Here is a 22,664-nt window from a genome sequence, read left to right as displayed (position 1 = left end):
TTTATTGCTGGGGAGTTCCTTTGTTTGGTCCCCCCTCAGTGGGACCGAGGAGCCAGAGAATCACAACACAGTAGATTAATTCCATAAATAAAGATTTTAAAGGTTTAAACTTCTAGGAAACTTAACAATTGTAAAGGTGTTTTAGTCTCACCTACAGACAGCTGTCAGTTTTTGAAAGACTTTTTATGTACAATACCAATATAATTGTCTTGCTCCTAATTCAAGCCATTTCCTCTGCTACTCTGCCACCCTGCTCTTCACACTCGGAGACTTTTTAGGGCTCGCCTGCTGATGTGCTTGCGCATAGCTGGCGAAGCTCTATAGTGGCTTATCCAGAGTTTAACCACTGGCGATTCCATGCAGTGCATGTGCGCTTTTTAGGTCATTGCACAAGCCCTAAAAAGCGCGTGCACAATGCCACCAGCCGCCTGCCTGCCTGCCTCGCATTACCACATCAAAGGCAGCCCAGCCTCCCTCCCACAAGCTTCTCAGCGTGCGCTCTGCATATCTCCTCCCAGCCCATTTCTCATCCCCTAATTATTCACGGCCGGCCGGCCGTACTTTCAGTTTCACGGCCGCGTCTCCTTTTATGCTCTCTGATGCTTGTTTTTAACTTGTTTTCTACAGTATTCGGACTCTGTCTCTTTCAAGCCAAACACCACTTAATTTTTGTTTCGAACAGTTATACTTGCATTTTACAACAGAAGCAGACTGGTGTACTGCAACAACTGGCTTTAAATATGTTTGTTTCGTTTTTTTCTGTTTTATTTGGGATTCATTTTATGACTAAAAGTGGGTCCAACCTAACAAAGACAGGAAGAATGCGCATACAATCCACTGTATGAGATCAGTGCCGTCTCACTTTTCTATAGGAGTTTTATGGTCCCTGAAGTCATTGGAAGGTGCTCTACGACAGACCGGGGCCATTCTTTGTCTGTTTTACTAAATCTGACTTGTGCCAGACTGGCCGCATGTCTGACAGGACATAGCAGACAAAAAAATAATTACCCGGGTTAATGTAATCTGTAAGTACAGGTGTGGCTAGAAAGCGTGCTTAGATGCACTAAGAACATGCACCCATTAAGGACATTACAAAAGATAAATCTGCCCCAGCACGGGCACCCAAGCTTCGTAGTTTTATCGCCTGGGTTCCTGCACTTGCACGGCCTCAGCAAATGTTTGTACTAGATAACTTGTGTTTGCTTCATATGGACGTGCTGATGGTTTCCATCCCTCACTTTCAAGGACAAGCGCAATACATTTATATTAATGAGCAGGGCTTTTAAACCAGCAGAATTCCAAATGTGAACGTTCCATTTGCACTTCTCTTTTTCTGTTCCTTATAATTGGGAAGATTCGTCTTGTGCTCGTCTAGTTTTTATCGTTTCTCTTCAATCGTATCTGTTTCCGATACTTAAACATGTACATTCTTCTCTCTCCAGTGTGTAGTAGCAGCTGTCTAATGCAGCTTTAACGATTACATCTAAGTCACGTAAATACGAAACATGTTGCATTACAAATGCTATAGATGTCACATTTGCAAAAGTTATAACTATTGGCATTGTAAATGACGAAGCTATTAATTTAGCTATTTTAAAAAATAACACATAAATAAAAAAATAAAAATTTATTAGACCAATAGCTCAAACTTTCCTAATGCGCGCCCTATTGCATTTCCAATGCTTGTTCCTCTTACCAGCCACCAGTGTAAAGTGCACATCATCTATTCAGCTTGCGGCCCGACTGGGGGTCTACAAAACTGCCCAAGAGGGGTAATCAGAGAGGTGGAAACCCTCAATTTACTGGACAGGCATGAATTTTCAGGAATCTTCTGGTTATAGGTGGAGGCAGAGATTGTTAGGTGAGGTGAGTTTGTCTCGTGCATCTTTTTTCTTAACTCTCCTTTAGCACTAGGTTTAGTGATTTGATAATTGTGGCGGGATGTAAGAAGTTATCTTATGCACACACTCACCCACAGAGAAGGTGTGTATGCATTGGGACACAGTGAGACTGGCAACACTGCCCTTCTTTTTTGTCAGTTCCTCACCTGCCCTCCCGATTATCTGAGGCTCCTGGTATATTCTAGATATCCTAGTCACTTTAAGACACATTCCACCATCCTAGCAATCTGGGTCGCCCGGCATTTAGACAAGGGAGGATGCCTCAATAAGGGACACCATTAAAGAAGATATTAGGCAGTTGTATAGACACAGATTTTATTATAAAATGCTGTAACAGCCTAAAGTCTAAGCTCCATGCATCAACTCTGGCTTGAGGCCGCTACTGTAACCTACTTGCTTGGGGAGCCAAATGAGTTTGGGAATGCAGCAGGGTGGCCCAGTGGTCTAGCCACCAAGGGGCCAATTCTCTGTAACGGCGGACGTAACATTCCACAAATCAGAGGGCCGGTTGAAGTCCCCCACTGGGGTTTGTGCGAATCTTAGTAAGTGAGACCCAAACACCATCAAGTCTGGGGATGGAGGTGGCAGCCATGACAAGAATCACAGGAGGAGATTCTAATTATAATTGTCACGGTCAAGGGGAATCCAGATGTAATCCTCCAATTAAGGATATATTTAACTGTATTTAAGTCCATCGAAAGAGGCTAGACTTTCAAGATAAAGACGAGGGGGCAAAACAAGCAGGGACTTCAGTCCAGACACTGCAGCCTTAACTCTCAGAGAAATTAAGGCTGCAGAAACAGACCTGCAGAAGGGCAGAAAGAAAATGGAGGGCCAACTACGGGATAAATGAGAAAGCAGAGTATCGTAAAACTCTGGCCACATATAAAAAATTGATCATGGAAGGCAAATCGGCATTCTTTGTAAAAAAAATTAACGAGGCCAAAGACTCGAACAAAGAACTGTTTAATACGGTTAAAAAACTTACAAAACCCACGCTTAAACAGGTCGAGGGTAGTTTGGAACTTTGCAACCAATTAGGACAGTTCTTTACGGACAAGGTACGACTGATATACAAGTCTTTCCCCCCGAGGCACATCCTTCCCTGTGCAGGGATTACTAGTCATTCCGATCTTCCCTTGAAGAATAACACCACAGACACCTTGCCCAAATTCAAGTTTTCAGTGCCCTCGGTGGAAGAAATTAGACAGCTGGTTCGGTCTTGGTTGAGCTTGGGGAATTTTCATCTAGGGACTTTGATCTGCCATGGGGGTCCCCCAGGGCTCATCGTTGAGTCCGTCCCTTTTTAATCTTTACGCCGCCCCACTAGCCAACATCATCAGGAATTGCGGGTTCGTCCCAATATCTTATGCGGACGATACCCAAATTGTGGTGGCTATCTCTAATAACATCAAGGAGACTGTGAACAGTTTCAGACTCTGCATGGACCAGGTCAGCAACTGGATGCAGGACAACTGTTTAAAACTTAATGGAGACAAATCGGAGGTTATGTTACTGGGGGCCCCCCCGGAAATCTGGTCCAATCTCTGGTGGCAGGACAGCCTCAGTAGATGTCCAACGCCGGTTGACAAAGTAAGGAATCTAGGGGTCATATTTGACTCCAAACTCACCTTCGAAGCCCAAATAAATAATCTCTCCTCATCGGTTTGGTATATTCTGAAACTCATCAAGAAACTGCTACCGTACATTCCACCCGATACCGCTAAAACCTTGGTTACCTTGCTAGCTCTATCCAAATTAGATTATGGAAATGCTCTTTATGCAGGGTTACAAAAACAGCTGCTACTCAAACTTCAGCGTCTTCAGAACGCGGCTGCCAGGCTGATTCTGAATATTCCCAAGTGTGAACCTGTAGCGCATAAAATGCTAGGCCTACACTGGCTCACGGTAGGGAAAAGAATCCAGTTTAAAGCTGCTTGCCTAGCGTACAAATCATTTCACGGTTCAGGTCCTGTGTTCCTGAAAAGTAATCTAAAACCTTACGAGCCAACCAGGACGTTAAGATCCAGCAGTGCCAAACTCCTGGTTACTCCCAGATTCTAACAGCTTAGGTGGGGGGAGAAGTTTAATTGGCAATACAGCAAAAATTTGGAATAAGCTTCCTGCAGATCTGAAAAACAGCCCCTCTTTATGGACATTCCGCAAGAACTTGAAAACCTGGCTGTTCTCATCTTAACCAGGTGGTGCACCACTACTACGGTCAGTCAACCTCTTCTCCTACAGAGCCAAGACGCTATCGGGCATTCGAGCACTTTGCAAATCACAAAATCAAATCAAAAATCAAATCAGACACCTCAAGAGCACCCAGGGGCTCGCGAAGAGCATCATCCATAGTGTTGCTGCTAACCAACCCACAGCCAATAAGGAACCAGAAAAAAAAAATTACGTTGTAAATAAGAATTTACAATGTTCCATCAAGTTCTGTTTTGATTTCCAATCTCTAATAAATTATTCTCAAGTTTCATCTGACCCTGTTCCTGCAATTAAAAGAACAAGTCCTCCTACAGAAAAAAATCAAATCACTGCCATAGCCAAAATAAATGCACTCATCCACCCCAGTTAGTCACAGTTAGTTCTCTCAGATGACTCATATGGGGAATCCATATGATAGAGAAGAAATGTCAGGACGAAACACTACCCCTTTTTCAGATACCAATACGAAGGATACAATTGGGTACTCATTCGAGGATTTGAACTTAACCAACATTTGGACTAGCTCAAATTAAGAGGCATTGGTTGGTCCCCAATCAACATCACAACAGCAGCTTCAATACGATAACATCACTGCTGAGACACTGCCAGGCCCACAAAATGCCATTCAAGGTACCCCACAGGAATCCAATTTTAAATGGCATTTCTCAACCCCGATGGGATCTGAAGGGGATGACCTGGTCCCCTGACAAATCCAGTTCTAGCCGCTGTGAGTGCTTTTAGCAATACCTTAACCAAAATGACAGACACTTTGATGGATCTGTCAGCTACAATGGCAACGAAACCATAACCTGCTTAATCACTCACTATCGCAGACCATGCCAATCACATTAGGGGTCCCACAAGACTCTTCTCTTTCGCCCATTCTCTTCAACCTTTTCATTGAGCCCTTAACGGAAATTGTGAGCTCATCCACTATCATAAGTACACCGATGATACTGAACTAAACCTAAAAGTCTCCGCACCAGAAGACATCAGTGCCCTCAACACAACTCTAAAGGAAACTCAAAACTGGTTAGCAACAAATAACCTCAAACTAAATACTGAGCTCCTCCTAATCGCCCAACCTAACCACTCGCAGATCATCTGAAAATGGTTGAAACAACTTACAGCCCTCAACTGCACTCCACAACTCATTATTATTATATTTCTTATATAGCGCCAGAATCGACCCCCGAAGGGGTATCTCCGCGCTTGCCTTGGGAACCCGTCCTGGTTTTTCCCTGTGAGATAGCCCCTACAGGGCATCCCCAAGGTGAAAGCCAGGCATCCCGCCGCGGGTGGGCCGTTGTGGAGATTAAGCAAGCTTAATGCCCAGAGTTGCAGAGTGTGAACCCATGATTAGGTCAGGCACCGAAGCGAGAATTATCGAGTCCATGGACATTTGAGCTCAACACCCTGCCGCGTCGGGAATCGAACCCTGGTCCCGGGTCTGACCTCTGCTTCAGGGTCTGCCTGCTCTAACCAGTGAGCCACACTTCTCCACTCATTAACTCTGCAAAACCACTAGGTGTAACTCTTGGCAAGAATCTCAACATGCAAAAGCACATCAGTGCAGCCATCAAAGGAGCAAATCACCAAATGAGTATTTTAAGAAAATTAAAACCTCCCCCCCACCAATGGCTTCAAGCATGCAGTACAAGATCTAGTTATTCCCAGGTTGAACAACAATGGTAGTGCAACCCTATCTGGACCACGAGGTCCAAACTGGATCCTCTAAGAGCCTCACTCAACTCTGCAGCTAGACTCATTACTGACTCGAAAAAAATACAAACACTTCACAGTGGATCTCAAATCTCTCAACTGGCTCCCTTACGAAGCAAGAATCCAGCTACATGACGCATAAAGCCCTCCACCACAAAACACAAAGATATCTTGCTCAGAAGCTCAAACTCTCTGGCGGCTCCAGTCCTCCAGAAGCTCCAATACTTTCCTTCTGAAACCTCAAAGATTCCACAAGAACAAAACCTACAACCAATCCTTAAAGGGGATTGCCCCAAGGATTTGGAACACATTAACTCCTGAAGTCAGAACGAATCCCTAGATCATTTCCTTCTAGAAAGACGTCAAAGAACTCCTTGTGAACAAATTTCCCTCCAAGAGACCAAGTTCCTAATCTTCGCAGTCGCACAACTTTTCGGTTATTTAATTTGAAGTGAATTTGTTAATTCTGTATGTACTCCTGCCAATTGTGAAGTGCTCTGATACCTGCAAGGGTAATGTTTGTGATATAAAAAAAACTATTAAAATAAATAAAACCACATTTCTAACGGAGTCTCTCTCGGCTTTACTTGGGAGAGATGATGACAAGCAAATTTCGTGTATTGATGATATTATGGCCTTATTACGACTGGTGCCCTACTGTAACGCCCTGAACGTCTCAGGATCGTTTAACAGACACGATAATGAAGACGCAACCACTTGTGAAGGGTTTGTTATTTTAATGAAGGCACAAATAATACAAAGAGTAAACAAAAGTTATAGTCACTGGAATCCTCCAGGCTAAGTACGTTACCAGCCCACAGCACGGATGGTCCTAACCGTCCTCTGCATATACGCCGATCCCGGCGTATGCCAACAGAGGGCAGAAATGAAATGGCCGACAATGCCAATCGGTAGGCTGTGAGGGGCACAAAGAGTGTTGGGGAGAATCGAGGAGTCAGGGAAACACCCAGCCGGGGTCTCTACCTGAAGGGAGCAGCCGCTCAACCTCTTCCTCAGACTGCACCGGGACGCGGAGTCACCTCCTGGTGATGCGTCACCGATACCCCAATCAAAAGCAAGAAGACTGAACCGAGAGCAGCCGCTCGATCGATCCTGTGGACTTCCGAGTCTGTAACGCGGCAAACACCTCCTGGTGTGCGTTACAGCTGGCAGTCCCTGTATCGCTGGTCGAGCTGGGAGTTACGACTCCAACCAGCATAAGCGCCACTGCGCTTTGACTCAGCCGAGTCAAAAAGCGAAGCTCAATGGTTGACCGGTAGAGCTTCCGGGTCCTTCACAGGTGACGATGGGGCAAGACACGGCCCAGGGAGTAACGACTCGACCTACCTCCGTTCTTGCCTTACTGGAGCACCACTCCGGAACTCTGCTCTTCACGAAGCAGGTACGTCGGTGTAAACACAATATCCGTCAGCGTTGTACCTCCCGGTTCCTCCCTTTATAGGGCGTGTTTTCCTTGAGTTATGTAACAGCTCTCCTGTTTACATAAGGGCGTGTTTTCCTTGAGTTATGTAACAGCTCTCCTGTTTACATAAGGGCGTGTTTTCCTTGAGTTATGTAACAGCTCTCCTGTTTACATAAGGGCGTGTTTTCCTTGAGTTATGTAACAGCTCTCCTGTTTACATAACCTCTCAACCGCTAAGCATCCTGGGATATGTAGTCCGTTTTCCTCCCCTCGCATGACAGGAATTCTTGACACCTACAAATGCAAAGAGGTATTAGCAGGAATCCCCCCCCCAACACGAGATGCAAGCTCTAGCTGAAATGCCAACAGTAGAATTACGAGCCATAAAGTCATACCTGGCGTACTGATTGATATTAGGCCTAACACCGAGAAGGTACCAAAGAGCCACTGTACGGATAACACTGCCAGGACATCAACACCTCCGCGACTTAATTCGACAGTGCTATCTAGGCAATAAAGCCCAGGTGGTTTAGGAACTGATCAAGAAGAAGATCTAATTTCTATAGCACTTATTAACACTTCAGGGCCGTAAGAAAATGTTGTCCCTCCTCAGCCGTTTGTAGGGAACTACAAAAATTAAACAAAAATCTTGGAAATCAAAACAAGCGGACAATTCTTCTTCAACCAGCTGAGGACCAAACAAATTATTTTATCTCTGAGAATTTGTCAATCAAAAAAGCCATACTAGCATCACAACCAAAACAACCAACTGATGCCGATAGGGGAAAAGCCAAGACAACCCACTAACTTCTGCTAGAGCACTACAAATAACAACACAAATCCAACTAAAAAAAGCAAACTCCTGAACCAAGGAAAGTAACAACTTCTACCACTGACACAAAGGTTTATAACACCAGCGGGATCAATACGACTTCCAAACTTAAAACAGGGGAAACAACTAAGGTGAAGGGAAAGAAATACTGAAAATTATGGAGGGTATAACCAAAATGCTTAACGCTCTTGGACACTCTCAGTAAGTAAAGGCGATATTGAATCCCCTGATTACCAAGGCTATCCTTCTGTAAAGGGATTCTGCTTCTCAAGAGCAGACCATATATATATTAACACTGAGTAGTACAAAGCGATCAATGGTCAACTAGATATGGATACCCCATGGATCAACAATACAAAAATGCAGACCTTGAGGAAAATTACCCAGGAGCCTATTTATTCGAGCAACACTCTTATTAAGGGGGGGCGTGGCTTGAGCGCCGATGGGAGAGGCGGCGTGAGCGGAGAGCTCCGCGCCCGATCCCACTAAACATCCTTCTAAAACCTCCTGATTGCTGGCATCGTTATAGAATCAAGCGTCGGAACGGTTGAGCAGGGGCTCCCGACCGACGCGGCAACCTCTGGTGCTTGCTGCGCACTCCAGGTGCGAACTTTACTGCCAGGGCGGCTTGGGGATTAGGAACAACATGGCGGTGGCCGGCGGCGAGTAAAGGAGAGCTGGGCTGGCGAACCCGATTTCTATAATGCGGAGCACACACCTCGACCCTGCAGAGTCATCCCCACCAGCAGCAATCACGCACACTGCTGGTGGGGAGAGAAGTGGAATGCCCAGAGGAATGCGAGATAGGCGAGACACATCGAGGCCTCAAAATGGCGCCCTGTGTGACCGGAGCTGGTCGTGGTGACTGGACGGGACTGCACGCGGCTGCTGGTGCGGCGGAGGTCGCGCTGGGGTGTGGATTTCGTGACCGCTTGCTGAGGGCGGTGGTGCTGTGGAGCGGAATCGCCCCGGGGGCGTGTGAGGATGGCCTGCCACTATCGGGCCTAACAGAGAGGCGATTAGGAGCTCCTGACACCCTGGGCGACGCCGGACGGAAGGCCGAGCCCTGGCGGACCACCCACCTACATCGGAGGTCGACTGCGCCCAGCTACTGTGCCCGGTAAGTGTGCTGGTGGGGACCTGCGTTCGGCACTGCGGAGGTGGGGTCGGGGAGCAGGTTCACAGCGCCGCATGAGCAGGGGGGGGGGGGCGCATCAAAGGAGGCCTTGGGCAGGGATTGCAGGCACGGAGCAGAAGAAACGCAGAGCGCTAAAGACCCACAGCGTGAGCCTGGGCTACACTACAGGCGACGTGGAGAGGGCGTCCAAGGCTCGTGCTTAAGAAGCAAAGAGTGGCCAGAAGCTGGACAAAGGCACCATACTGGGGGTGGCCGACAGGGCCCAGAGAGTCACTCTACGGGGAGCATGCTGGGATGAGGTCAGCGCAGTGCATGTAAATCCGGGGGCTGCAAGGCTACTAGAGAGGACCTTGACATCGCACTGGGACCTGAATGCTATGCGCAAAGAGCAGACGGAGCAGTGGGACCCAAATAAGCGCTCGGCAATCGAGGCCTAGGGGGTACAGGCACCAAGACTGTGTTGCTGAGGTGGGGTGCTGACCGATACATGTCACAGTGAATGCTGGACCTGGAGGGGAGTGGGTCCTGAAGGCGGCGAGCCTGCTGTGATTCCGACTAATCAGCTTTATCACTCTCAAGGTACTACACTGTAAGTAGGAACATCTGGTGCCCCTACACTGGTGGGTACATTGCGCAGCGCAGGAGTGCGACCAGCTGCTCGGGATGAAACCCAAAAATAAGAAAGAGGAGACCGTGGGACAAGATGACACACATGGTGCAAGTGGAGATGCTGAGGGGGCGATGTCAGAAATGGGGCTGCAACAACATCTGGATAAAATACTGGACGCCATAGCCTCAACAAAGGACGCCCTACAGCAAGATATTGCGCAGGTTGCGCAGACCACTCAAAGCTAGCCGATAGGGTGAAAGAACACGAACTAGCCATCCAAGAACTGACGCCGGCACAGAAAGCTATGGAAGTTAATATGGGAGACGCGCTGAGTCGCTTAGAGATGTTAGAAAAGAGGGCCGAAGATTCCGAAAGTAGGAACAGGCGCAATAACATATAGACCTGCCCGAAAAATACAGAAGGGACGGACATGATTGCTTACCTGGAGGGCTGGCTCAAAACCATGGTTGCGCTAGAGGGTATTTCCCCCTTCTTCACACTTGAGAGGGCACACAGGGTCCCGGCTCGACGCCCTCTGCCTGGCCGGCCTCCGCGACCAGTAGTGGCCAAATTGCTCCACTACAAAGATAGGGATACACTGATCCAAAAAGCCCGCGCGGCGGGAACCTTCAAGGTCGGCAATGGCACGGTGACCATATTCCCGGATTACACCCAGGAGACACAAAGGCGCAGGGCCTCCTATCTTGATGTTAAAAAAGAGCTCAGGGAAGAGGGGATTCAGTACTCCCTGATTTTCCCGGCAAAATTGAGAGTGGTAGTGGATGGCATGACTCAGTTCTTCATGATGCCTGATGACGCATGGACATGGCTTGAGACATATAGAACGGGCACAGATCATAAAGGCCGGGAAAGTTCTGACCCACCCAAATCGTCCCAGATGCGCAAATCCCAGCGACTTCGGAAACAAAATAAAAACCTGCAGAAACAACAGTTATCCCGAATGGAGGAGGATAAGCAAAAATCGTTGGCAGCGACGGCGGAGATCACGGGGTCGTGGAGGGCTGAATCAGCAGTGGGTACGGAATCGGAGGAAGACAAGAGGAAGTCGGACACTGAAATCTCGGAAACGGATAGCACCAGGGGCCCTGTGGTTACACCTAGAACTGCGGATGGAATGATGGATGAATAACGGACATATGTGGCCCATGGCGGTTGGATAACTGACGAGGGATGATACGAACTGTTGACGCGCCTGGAGGTGCCAGTGAACTTATTAATTGAGACTTGTTGCCATTTGGGATCCAGGGCGGTGGGGCCTAGGCAACGGCTGCTGCCTGTTGGGGCCGCGTCACCCTTCCACTGCCCTTTAGGCACCCTGTAGCGGCTGCTGCAGGATAGTCTTGTGTGTCTTGTTGTGACGTTTGGATGTGAGCTGATAGCCTGTTATTGGGTCCTGTTCTGGGGGGGAGGGTTAGGAATGTTAAGCGGGATGTTATTATTTGGGGACATACTGATGGTGTGGGCAGACGCACTGTGAGCGAATTGAAGTTGCACAACGTATGCAATGGGGGAGTTACCTGATCTCCGATGTATCACATGGAACCTAAGAGGTCTAAACTCAATGACTAGGCGCCACAAGGTTCATGAGTATCTGGTGAGAAGGGGGATCCACATAGCCCTGCTACAGGAGACACATCTTACCAAAGCGGAGGGACATGCACTGCAGCGTAGGTGGAGGGGGCAGGTATACAGCCCAATATATTCGGCTTTTGCTAGGGGGGTGCATATTTGAGTGAGGGCAGGTGTCCCTTTCCAGGCCACGAGACAGGTGTTGGATTCGGATGCAGCAGTGGAGGGGAGACTCTATGGTAAGTACGTTGTGCTGTGTAGTGTGTATGCTCCGAATGTGGACCAAGCCCGCTTCTTGAACAGCCTATCAGGCGCGCTGGCCCTCTACCTAGCGGGTCCTGCGATAATTGGTGGGGACTTTAACGCTATCACAGACATAGAACTAGACAGGTCCCATCCCCCCTTGGCAGCGGTGCCGGTTCGGAAACTAGCCAAAGACAGATCTGATTGGCAAGAAAGGTGGGAGTTGCTAGATATCTGGCGCGTGCAGCATCCTCAAGACAGAGATTACTCTTTCTTTTCCTCAAAACACGAGCTTCATGTTAGAATAGATGCCATCCTCTGCTCTAGTTCGATTGCCCATAAAGCGGCGCATTCTGAATACCTTGCGTGTACTATATCCGACCACAACCCGCTTCTGATGTCCATTAGGTGGGAGCGGGCACGGTCCGCGATCCCGACATGGCGTCTGCGCCCAGAGACGCTGGAAGATCAGGGCTTTAGGACGGAAATAAGAGAGGGCATTGAACAATATTTCCAGGAGAACCAAGGTACGGCTTCAAACCAGAGCAGTTGAGTGGGACGCCTTCAAGGTCGTTGTCCGGGGGCTATGTATTAGTAAGTATTCAGGCGCCAGGAAGACAGTGCTAGGGGATGTGGCAAAAGCTGAGGAGAACCTGAGGGACTTAGAGCGGCGGCAAAGGAAACGCTAGCGGTGGAGGTCGAACGGCTGCGTAGTTTTGACTATAAGGCTCACCTGACGAAAGTACACACAGAAGGGGACAAGGTAGGTACCCTGTTGGCAAGACTGGCAAATCCGGTACCGAGAAGTGGTCCGGTCATGCAAATAGAGTCGGAGGTAGGCCACTGGTCCACTCACAGGCACAATTGCTCTCGCGATTTTGCGTTATGATATTCTATATCGGAGCAAGCTAGAGGCCGAGGAAACATACATAGAAAGATATCTAGCGGAGATCCCGCTTTCACAATTGAACGCAGACCAGGCGAAAATTTTAGACCAGGACATCACCCTAGCTGAGATTAAGGGGGCTATTAAACATATGGCCAGGAACAAGACGCCGGGGCTAGATGATCTACCTGTTGAATTCTATTCAGACTATAGTGACATACTGGCGCCTCGTTTACTGGAGGTATACAAGAAAGCGGGTGTGGTCGGCCACCTACCGCAGTCGTTGCGGGAGGCACGGATTATCCCACTATTGAAGCCTGGATGGCCGGATGCAGATGTGGCCTCTTATAGACCCCTCTCCATGCTGACGGTGGATTATAAGATTCTAAGCCGCATGCTGGCGACCCGACTTTTGCCTCATGTGACTGTGCTGGTGCATGCCGACCGGTCCGGCTTCATCCCAACTAGAAATACTGCCTCGAATATAAGACGGTTTCTACGGGTTCTTGCGGGAGACTATGATGACTTGGACTCACCGGCAGTCCTCTCTGTCGATATAGAGAAGGCGTTTGACAGCCTGGAATGGGGTTTCCTCCACAAGGTGTTGGGACGGTTCGGACTGGGTGAACGATTTAGTACTTGGACAAGAGTGCTGTATTCCTCGGCTCCTGCCAGGGTACGCCTGGGGGAGGTGACCTTCGACCAATATCCGGTGATGAGGGGGACAAGACAGGGGTGCTCGTTGTCCCCCCCTGTTATTTGCGCTGGCAATGGAACCCCTTGCGATCCAGGCTCGTTTGGGACGGGCATACCAGGGGCTGCAGCTTCATGGGGTGACGCATTATGTCTCCCTGTATACAGATGACTTGCTCCTCTTTTTGAAGGATGCTGGAGAAGCGCTGCGAGGAGCAACCTCATTGCTATCGCAGTATGGGGCAGTATCAGGACTTCAGGCAAACTGGAGCAAAACAAGTCTTTTTCCGGTCCGACAGGGTTAGCTGCCACCGATGTCAATTGGTGCGATTGCCTGGGAACCGTCGCGCCTCACCTATTTGGGGGTTTGGGTCTATCATGACGCCATGGATTTGCTAGAAGGGAATGTGGGGCGCTGTATTAAAGCTCTGAAGGGATGTATGGCGTTCTGGTCGACACTCCCTCTGTCGGTGGTAGGACGGATAGCTCTGCTCAAGATGGTAGCGCTCCCCAGATTGCTTTACTATTTTCGTACGTTGCCGATCTGGATCCCACCACACATATTTAAAGACTTACGGTCGTTGACCACAGACTTCCTATGGGGCAAAGGTAGGAGGAGAATAGCGCTGACGACCCTGATGAGGTCTAAACCAGATGGCGGACTGGCTGTATCTGACTTCGAGCTCTATTATCTGGTGGCACAGCTGCAAGTGCTGACACAATATATAGCGTGGGAATTCAGAGGACCAGAACACACACTCGGGCAAGGAATACAGCGACATGTCCTCTCTTATTTTGTCATGCAGCAGAAACTTGCTATGCGGGATTTGACAGAGGAGGAACGAACCTTGAGGCTCTGCGGGAATAGAACCCAGCGCAGGGCAGGGGTAACTCGCCCATATGCGCCGGAAATCCCTCTGGGTATGTTGATGGCACTTCCACACGGAGGGGATTGGAACCCCCTGGAGGACTGGGAACAGTTGGGCATCCACATGGTAGGGGATCTGTACATGAATGGGGAACTGATGCCTTTTCGGGCGCTGCGGGACATGTATGGCCTCCCGGAGGGCGGCTTCCTACTACATGCGGCAGTGGCTGCGGCGATTCGGGGTCACTGGAAAGGTGGACAGACGGAACCACTCACCGCATTGGCTTGTCAATATGTAGTAATGGCAGCAGGGACTGTTAAGGTGGTCACGTGCTTCCAATCTCGGATGTTGCAAGACGGTTTGCAGCCACTGGGGGTACTGAAGGCAAAATGGGAAGCTAGCATAGGGCGCCAGATCCGGACACGGCATGGGGACACATTCTAAAGAGGGCATGGAAGGGGAGCAGAAATGCCCGGTTCCAGCAGATACAATTTTTCATTCTACATCGCGCTTACCTGACCCCGGGAAAGATTAGGAAATACTTCCAGGTCCACGATGCGGCATGCCCCAGATGTTTCGAACAAGAGGTGGAAATAGAACATATGCTGTGGCTTTGTCCGTCTATTGGGGAATATTGGGCAGATGTGGGGGACCTTCTAGATGCCATAACTGATCGACACCTAGACTACGACATGGCTACTTGCTTGTTACACTGGTTTCCGCACACGGCCAAAACAAAAATAACCAGCAAATTTATTGATTTAGGCTTATTGTTGGCCAAACGAGAGATAACCTGGCACTGGAAGTCAAGGGCGGGACCCTCGAGCAAGCGCTGGCGTATGGAGTTCTGCAAATGGGCAGAGTGTGAGAGTGTGGTCCGGCTTCAGCAGGCTAGACGCGTTGATAATGATAAGGCTTTGGAGATGGCGAGAGCCTGGGAGGCCCTGACTCCGGCCTTGCGAGATGCCCAGATAGTGGAGGAAGACGACTGAATGTTAATCGTACATGTGATCATCAAATTGTGAAACTGATATGTAACGCTTTATGTGCAACTGGTACTATGTTACGATACAGACTTCTGGATATGCCCACACTACCGAGCATAAGGGGGAGGGGGTTTACGGGGGAATTCATGTTAAATTGGGGACGTGTTTACCGGATATGGATGCTGTGGTCATTGTCATATATTATATGTTGATATAAAATCCAATAAACTAGGTTTTCAAAAAACACTCAAATTAAGGAGATGGATACTCTATCACAAATCAACTTTTGTTCATGTTATGACTTTGAAGGACCATTCGATATTTTAAATCGCCAAAATATTCTCAGGGCATTGTTTCCCTTATCTGGAATATCTTAAGTTAGAAGATCTTCTGTCTATTCATTTTGTGACCAACAGCATCTCTCAAAGGTAAAGCACACACACCACCTTTATGAAGCAATACTTGGAAAAGCAGACGTGTTATCAGATTGGGGGATAAATTAAAAAAACATCGGAGGAGAGAAAATATCCATTCTTCCTAAAGGAAGAAACCAGTCATTCATTCAGGGAGCCCCCAATTACATCTTGAACAAGCCCAGGATAGGAAGAAACTAGTAATTATTCAAGAAGATGTTGAAACCATCCTAGGTCTAATTCCCAATTCTAAGACTGTTCTGACGTGACTTTAATAACAAACTAGTTCAAGAATGGCAAAAAGCCCCCGGGGGATAGTATAGGTCAACAATTATCTGTCCTGGGTCCAATCTAGAATCTTAACAAGACTGGTTCCAACTTATCGGGCCTCAGGCTTTGCTATATAAATGGTAGACATTTGAACAATCAACCAGCTAATTCAACTTTCAAATCGTCAGTCAAAGAATCATTATAGATTATACAATTTCTTCATGTCAATGATTTTCAGAACTTGTAGGATTTTAAAATAATACCTAGATTTGAAAGGGACAACAACCCACAACACATCGCCTTAATACTTAGAACCATGGAATACAAAGAAGGAAAGCTGTTAGGTAAAGACGATTTGAATGGGAGAAAGGGGAAAAGAATAGTTTGTAAGGATGGTTGTAACCAATTACAAGATAAGATTTGAGGCAACCATTTTTACGAGCTTTTTGTCAACCATTACAACTCAAATAGGGGGATTTAGAATTAGTATTAATTCTTTCACTTTTGTTCTCACCCAAATTTTCGACTTCCTAGCAACAGCACCCATTATAAATAGTAATAAGGGGACGCCAAAAGCACAATGGAGTACAAAATCAATCTACAAAAGATGCAATATAGTAAGGAATTAAGGCAGCTATTGAATGTTGAAAGGAATCTAAGCAACATACCTGTTATACAAAAGTAGATCGAAGCTAGGAACCAAAATCTGTTATATTAAAAAACAGAACAAGAACACAAATGGTCACTAAGAATAACAAGGATTTTTGGGCCACTGTTAGTAAGGGCATCAAAAACCATGAAGCTGGGTGTTATTACCATATAACACATGATCAATGGGAAAAGCTTTCAACTGCACTATACAGGGTGTTAGAATCAGACACGACAGGCATAGAAGATAGGTTTCAACTTAGAACCATCCATGTAGACATTGTGAAACTAATCAAAAATTGCAAAACCTCACGGACACCTGGCCCTAATGGGCTACCTGTTGCCCTAATGCAGCTTAACCTCGAAAAATGGGTGTTGTTTCTAACCCCAATGTTCAACACTGTCATACAGTCGGGCCTGTTATTACCTACATGGAAAGGAGCAATTTTGTATCCTATATATAAGTGAGACCCCTAAACATTTGCCAAGTAGTTATGGCCTTATTGAAATGTTGGACGTAGACAGGAAATTATTTGCTAAACACCTCTTATCTCATGTGCAGGTATGAGTTGAACAATCAAGCAGATTAACTTTCCATCAGTCATGCTTATGCCCAAATTGCAGTACGACAGACAATATCATAACTTGACCATGATTGGGCAGAAAGCCCGCATCCAGAAAAACAACCCTTTTGCCTGCTTTATAGACTTTTCAACAGCGTTCGATATGGTGAATAGACTGTGATGGAAGTTTCAGGAGTGGAGTATTCCCCCAGGTATTTTACATCTGATAATATAACTCCCCAGTAAAACCTGGGTTAGAGTCGAGATGTCTGTTGGTTATGGTCTATCTCCTAAAATTCTTACTCATGATGGTCTCAAGCAAGGGTGCATTTTAGCCCCACTTCTTTTTAATCAGTACATATCGGACATAGCAGACTTACTAGTACATAGGTTCGATGAGGCTCCGAAGCTAGGGCACACTAAAGCACCCTATTTAGCTCACGCTGATAATCTAGTCAACTTGGCGACAACCTAGATCGGTCTTCAAAGGCAACTCGATCGAATCCCATAGAAGAAATCTAGAAAATAATCTTCTTATTAATATCAATAAAATAAAGGTAATGTCCTTTGCTCAAAATACTTTCAAGTTCACCTGGAAAATAGGAAGCATTAAAATAGAAGAGGTCCAGGAATACATGTACTTGGGTGTTATGATATATAAAAATCTCACTGGGAAACTTAGAATTACAAGTACACTGGGAGCGCTAAAAAGGTTCTCCACAGTTTACGGGGAAGGAAGGTCCTGTTTTGGATGTCATAAAGGCAAAGATTAGCCCTGTTTTTTTTTATACAGGGCCTTAATTGGGAATCGTACAAATACCCAAAACTTAGACCTCGAGTTTTTGAATTGCATTCGAAAACGGTTACATTGAAGTTGACCCCTTTATGCCGTATAAGATTAGTATACGGCTTGATGCTGTTATTTGCAGCGGCTGACATTAATTGGATCACTTTTTTCATAGATGCTAAGGAGGCAGGAATCAACACCCTAAGAGCACTTATTTACAAAGCATTCACTGCACCCAGGGAGACAGGAGCTTTTTTTTCTGAAAGGCTACTGATATAGCAGCTGGTAGAATATATTCTCGGCTCAATGGTCGACACTAGCATCTACGTCCAGAACAGATCGAAGGTTACTGGTGAAAAAAAGAGTAAAAACCTTAAATTAGAGTAGGTATATTATGACAGCATCTAGATCCAAGCATAAAACATACACCACAGCATCCTTTTCTTGCTTAAGGCAACCTTATCTCGATTTGAATATGCGGCCTCAGGACAAGATTGCCTTAATTCAATTTAGTCTTTTTTTATCTCATTTTTAAGGATTTTGATGGTTTATGGAAATCAAAGGGCTGCGATGACAGTTTGTGTAGGATGTGTAGGTCAGTACAAGAGTCCATCAAACACATATAGTGCTTGTGTCCAGCCCTACTTGACGCTAAAAGAAATTGCTACGGCCCATGTTTAATTCAGAGGGCATAAGAACAATAGCAGAGGCGTTATCATTTTGCTTAAAGGGCGATACTGTAAAAGCTGTGGGCCACTCTGTAAAATTCTTGAGGCCAGCCAGCAAGCTATGGGAGAAAAATAGCTTGATTAAACGGTACCTGATTGATTTCAACCTGCGCCGTATTGTGCAATCATTTTAAAATCTTTGTAATCAATAATATGCGGTGTATGCATTTACGTGAATTAATACTGTATAAAGTTTCATGTAAACGTAAAAGGTAATTACTTACTAGTGTAATGTATTGTATTTGCCAATGTTTGTTTGTAAAGCTTTGTGAACATACACATACATACATATTCCAAATATACCAATGCTTTTTTTAATATATTTTCACTATGCTTTACAAACAAGCATAGCCACATCCAATACCTTAGCCCTTACATGTGAGGCATGACCTGTTGGATTTATCAATGATTGTTCTATCTGCTTACAACTTTGGCGCCATTTTACAAATCTGCAGGTCAATTTAGCAGGCAGTTGGCAGGTTTAGGTTACTTTTGGTATATCACGTTTATGTAAATCTATCAACAGGAGCAAAGTTAAGTGGATGGTGAAAAATATGCTCCTTTGATGGTGTTTGACACCTCTACATGAAGCATGACAGACAGTTACCAGGTTAAGCTTCGTAATTAAGTCTCATACAGATTTGTAAAAGTGGGGACAAGTACATGGGGGTCAATAAAGCTTTGATATGGTAATAATATCGGTGTTGGGTGACTCCACATTACACTTGAGATATTAGAACTCGATTAACATGTTAATAGTCTGTCTAATTTCATGCACATTTGTCAAAAAGTGTTAACGTTATCTGTAAACTAAAACTTCTCCAACCCCTTAACTTTGCTGATCGGCGACCCTTGCTCCCAGTGGCTGTACAGCACTGGTTCTCGTGGTCAGGGGTAAGGGTCCGGCAGAGGAACATGGGCTTAGACCCTGACCATAAGCCAACCTCATGCCTAGAGACCAAAACAGAGGGCCAAAGGTTGTGCACAGATGGTTTGGTGGGAGGGAGAAGTCCACTTCCCACAGATGAATGGCCCACTGTTTTGTGCGATACAGGGCTCGGTGCAAGATCTGCCCTATCCTCGTGGCATCGTATATTTTTATATCTGGGTTTAAAAACAACTTGAGAACTATATATGAACTGTAAAACAAATCTGATTGTTCAAGGCAGGTGTTTTTAGATGCTGAGCATTGTCTGGTTCTTCAACTTCAAAATCTTGTTGAACCATTCTCAAACCTGCAGCATGGAACAATAAAAAACATGACCTTATCAAAATGGGGTCACAACCTTAATTCGTAAGTTTCAAGAGAATTCCCAGAAGGATAGAACATTTCTTATTCCAGCGAAGATAAGTTTACATTTGCAAACTAGGCTCTCAGAACAACACGATTGCTAATTGCACCGGTTTGAGAACATGCTGGAACAGAACAAAAAATAAAATGAAGAAAAATACGCACAAAAGAACTCAATACCCAAAGCGTTTTTGAGTTAAGGTGGCATGTGGCTAGTGACCGGCTGTGCACTGCAAGCTCTGGGTCCGTGAGGACAGACTGCAGGACACAGTGAAAGCCAATCCTTGTCTCGCGCTATGCAGTGGGATCATGAGCCACAGGCTTTGGGTCCACAGCAACTGAGACCAGGGTATAGCTGAAGGTTTTTTGGCCACAGGGGCTGGGTTTAGGGCACCATGGGGCAGCACACTGGGGCCAGACCCTGCTTCATACAACCAATGGTCTTGCACAGTAGAGTTTCTACCACATAGCACACGCACAGGGCATAGCGCAAGACCACAAGTTGCTTACAGATCTTGCTTAACACAACCAAACGTCATTGGTTGTCTACAGTGTGTTCTAGGGCCGCCTGGCATTGATATAGAGCATGCCTGTAGACCACCACTTGGCCACACGTCGCGAATCACAGTAGGATGCAGGTTGGTTGAGTGTCGCTAAGTGTTTTGAAGGTACACAGTCTAGGGACAGGTGATGCCCTGAAGCCATACTCTGCGGTCACAACCCAAAGGTTGGATACAGTAGGTTGTTACTCGGTCAGATGCTGAAGAAGCCTAAATATCAGAAAAAAAACTTCTTTCAAAGGAAATTTATGGTCCTTTACTCCAATAATAAATTTAAGTTATCAGTAAAACTGCTGCTAAAGCAACACTATTTTTATAATGCAAACGCTAAAAATCATTGAAAATTACCATGCTAAAGTAAACCAAAGAACCACACCCACCAATGAATACCCTGTTCATGACTTCACGTATCATCTCTATGATGACCGGGGATAAAAGCAAGGCCTAGTTCCCAGAATAGTTAGGTCAGATTCAAAGGATGAGTGAGTTCTGAGGAAAGGGGTGTTGAGCATAGGGCTTGAGGGCCTACCTGGATACCAACCTTGTTAGACACAGATGAACATGCAAAAAAAGGGGGAATAAAACGTGAAAATTATGTTTACGCTTATTTGCACGCATTATTATCCCAGCACACTGGTTCACAGGCAATAATATTATGTAGAACCTGGCGGCAACCGCCTGCATTGAGGAGTGGGGGTTGTTTATGCTCATTTTCTAATGGGCACAAGCACTAACGGGTGCACATATTGTTTGGGCACATTTTTAAGTCTGTCTTGACAGCACAGCCTTCAGTAACCTATTAGCAATTCTTTAACATATCTGTTTAAAGAATTGCATTCTTAGCTTTGGCTCGGCCCTAAAGGGGTATTTCCCTCTCACAAAGATGCTTGCTGTTCCACCACCTATGGAGTGCTTACATTGTGGGCATGAGGGACTATGTAATATCTTAAATGCACACTCAATCAACACATCAAACTATGTATCTCATTGATGCACTGCAGCAGGCGTTTTGAAATAGTTTAGTAAAAACTAAAAATGAAAGTCAGACATAGTGGTTTTGCTAATGCTAGTTAGTACATGCAGTAGAATTTAAACGGCCAGATCACGGTTGTATGAAGCTTCCTTCTCATTCCTAAAAGTGGAACTGGGATTGTATTTATACCAGCAGAGCAGGTGTGTTCGGGCTGCATACTGAGAGAATATGAAGTGATGACTGTTCATTGAAATGAAAATGAACACAGAAGCACTAAAACGAACGGAAACATCAAGAAACACACCCAGATGCAACACAATAGGGGATTGCAAGATTACATGAAATCATTTCATGTAAGATGTTTGTATGAAGCCTCTGCCATCCCATGCCCAAAGCTTTGGACTGTATCGAAATAAAGGCCTACAGAAACTATTTGACAGTATATAAATTGACCTATGAATATCCGTGCTCTCTCATAACACACAGATCCTCCATGGTCTTCAATATTATCCTAAGGATCTCCACTCTTCCTTCTTTGACTCCCTTTTTCCTGGTCTTGTCATTAGTTCCCTTTGTCAATCACGATTCTTTTTTTGCCTCCATCACTTCCGCTAAGAGGTTGTTCTGGCCACTCACAAGGCTTTAGGGTGCAAATATGTTAATTCTGAGCTGTTTCCCACACAGCGTATTGCGCCGGGTAATAGTACACAAAAATTTACTTCTATTAGAAGAGGCAACTCTGTCCTCTTTTATTCTATCTAGAAATCTGAAGGTCTTAATGTTACCCTCAAGCTCCCTATACAGTGTGTACATGTTGATATTCTTGAGCCTCTGTATTGCACTCGAATGCAGTTAAAAGTGTGAGTGAACCTGAGCGGATAAATAACTCCCGCTGGCCTTCATTCTCAACGGATGCTGTGCAAGTATTTCTTGGTTTAACAACTAAAACATAGCAAATGTAAACATATTTACCCAACAAGACATGGAGCCACTTTATTCTTTCGGCTGAGTCACATGAACCCATTTGTCCTGAAAGAAAAAAATATATATTTTACGGTTGTCAGTGAAAAACACACAAAAACTTCTCATATACATGATACTGGTTGCATGGTCAGTAGTACTTCTGTTGGATGGGCTTTTTTTGCAAGTACATATAAATAGAAACAAGTCCTCCCTCACTTGCCAGCAGAAATGATATCTTAAAATCAAGGAGAAACAAGCATTTGCAATGCAATCAGTCCCGCCTTCGGTTCCTTATGTGCATTTAGCTGTGTAGCACATTAGCCTGGGTGCTGAAACATCTACTGTTCTTTAACATGGAGGG

General features: G+C 45.8%; 1 protein-coding gene across 1 annotated transcript in view; it reads right to left on the bottom strand.

Annotated features, from left to right (window-relative positions):
• STRADB (STE20 related adaptor beta) overlaps positions 1 to 22,664 on the bottom strand; it is a 212,499-nt gene that overhangs the window by 82,682 nt on the left and 107,153 nt on the right. Inside the window, exon 2 of the mRNA XM_086955255.1 lies at positions 22,313 to 22,369. Within this exon, the coding sequence (XP_086811381.1) occupies positions 22,313 to 22,324 (12 nt within the window). The 5' untranslated portion in view covers positions 22,325 to 22,369. The remainder of the gene's footprint in view (positions 1 to 22,312; positions 22,370 to 22,664) is intronic.

Source organism: Lissotriton vulgaris, chromosome 2_1 (assembly GCF_964263255.1).
Source record: "Lissotriton vulgaris chromosome 2_1, aLisVul1.2, whole genome shotgun sequence".
Classification (NCBI taxonomy): domain Eukaryota; kingdom Metazoa; phylum Chordata; class Amphibia; order Caudata; family Salamandridae; genus Lissotriton; species Lissotriton vulgaris.
This window is presented reverse-complemented; position numbering and strand designations above follow the sequence as displayed.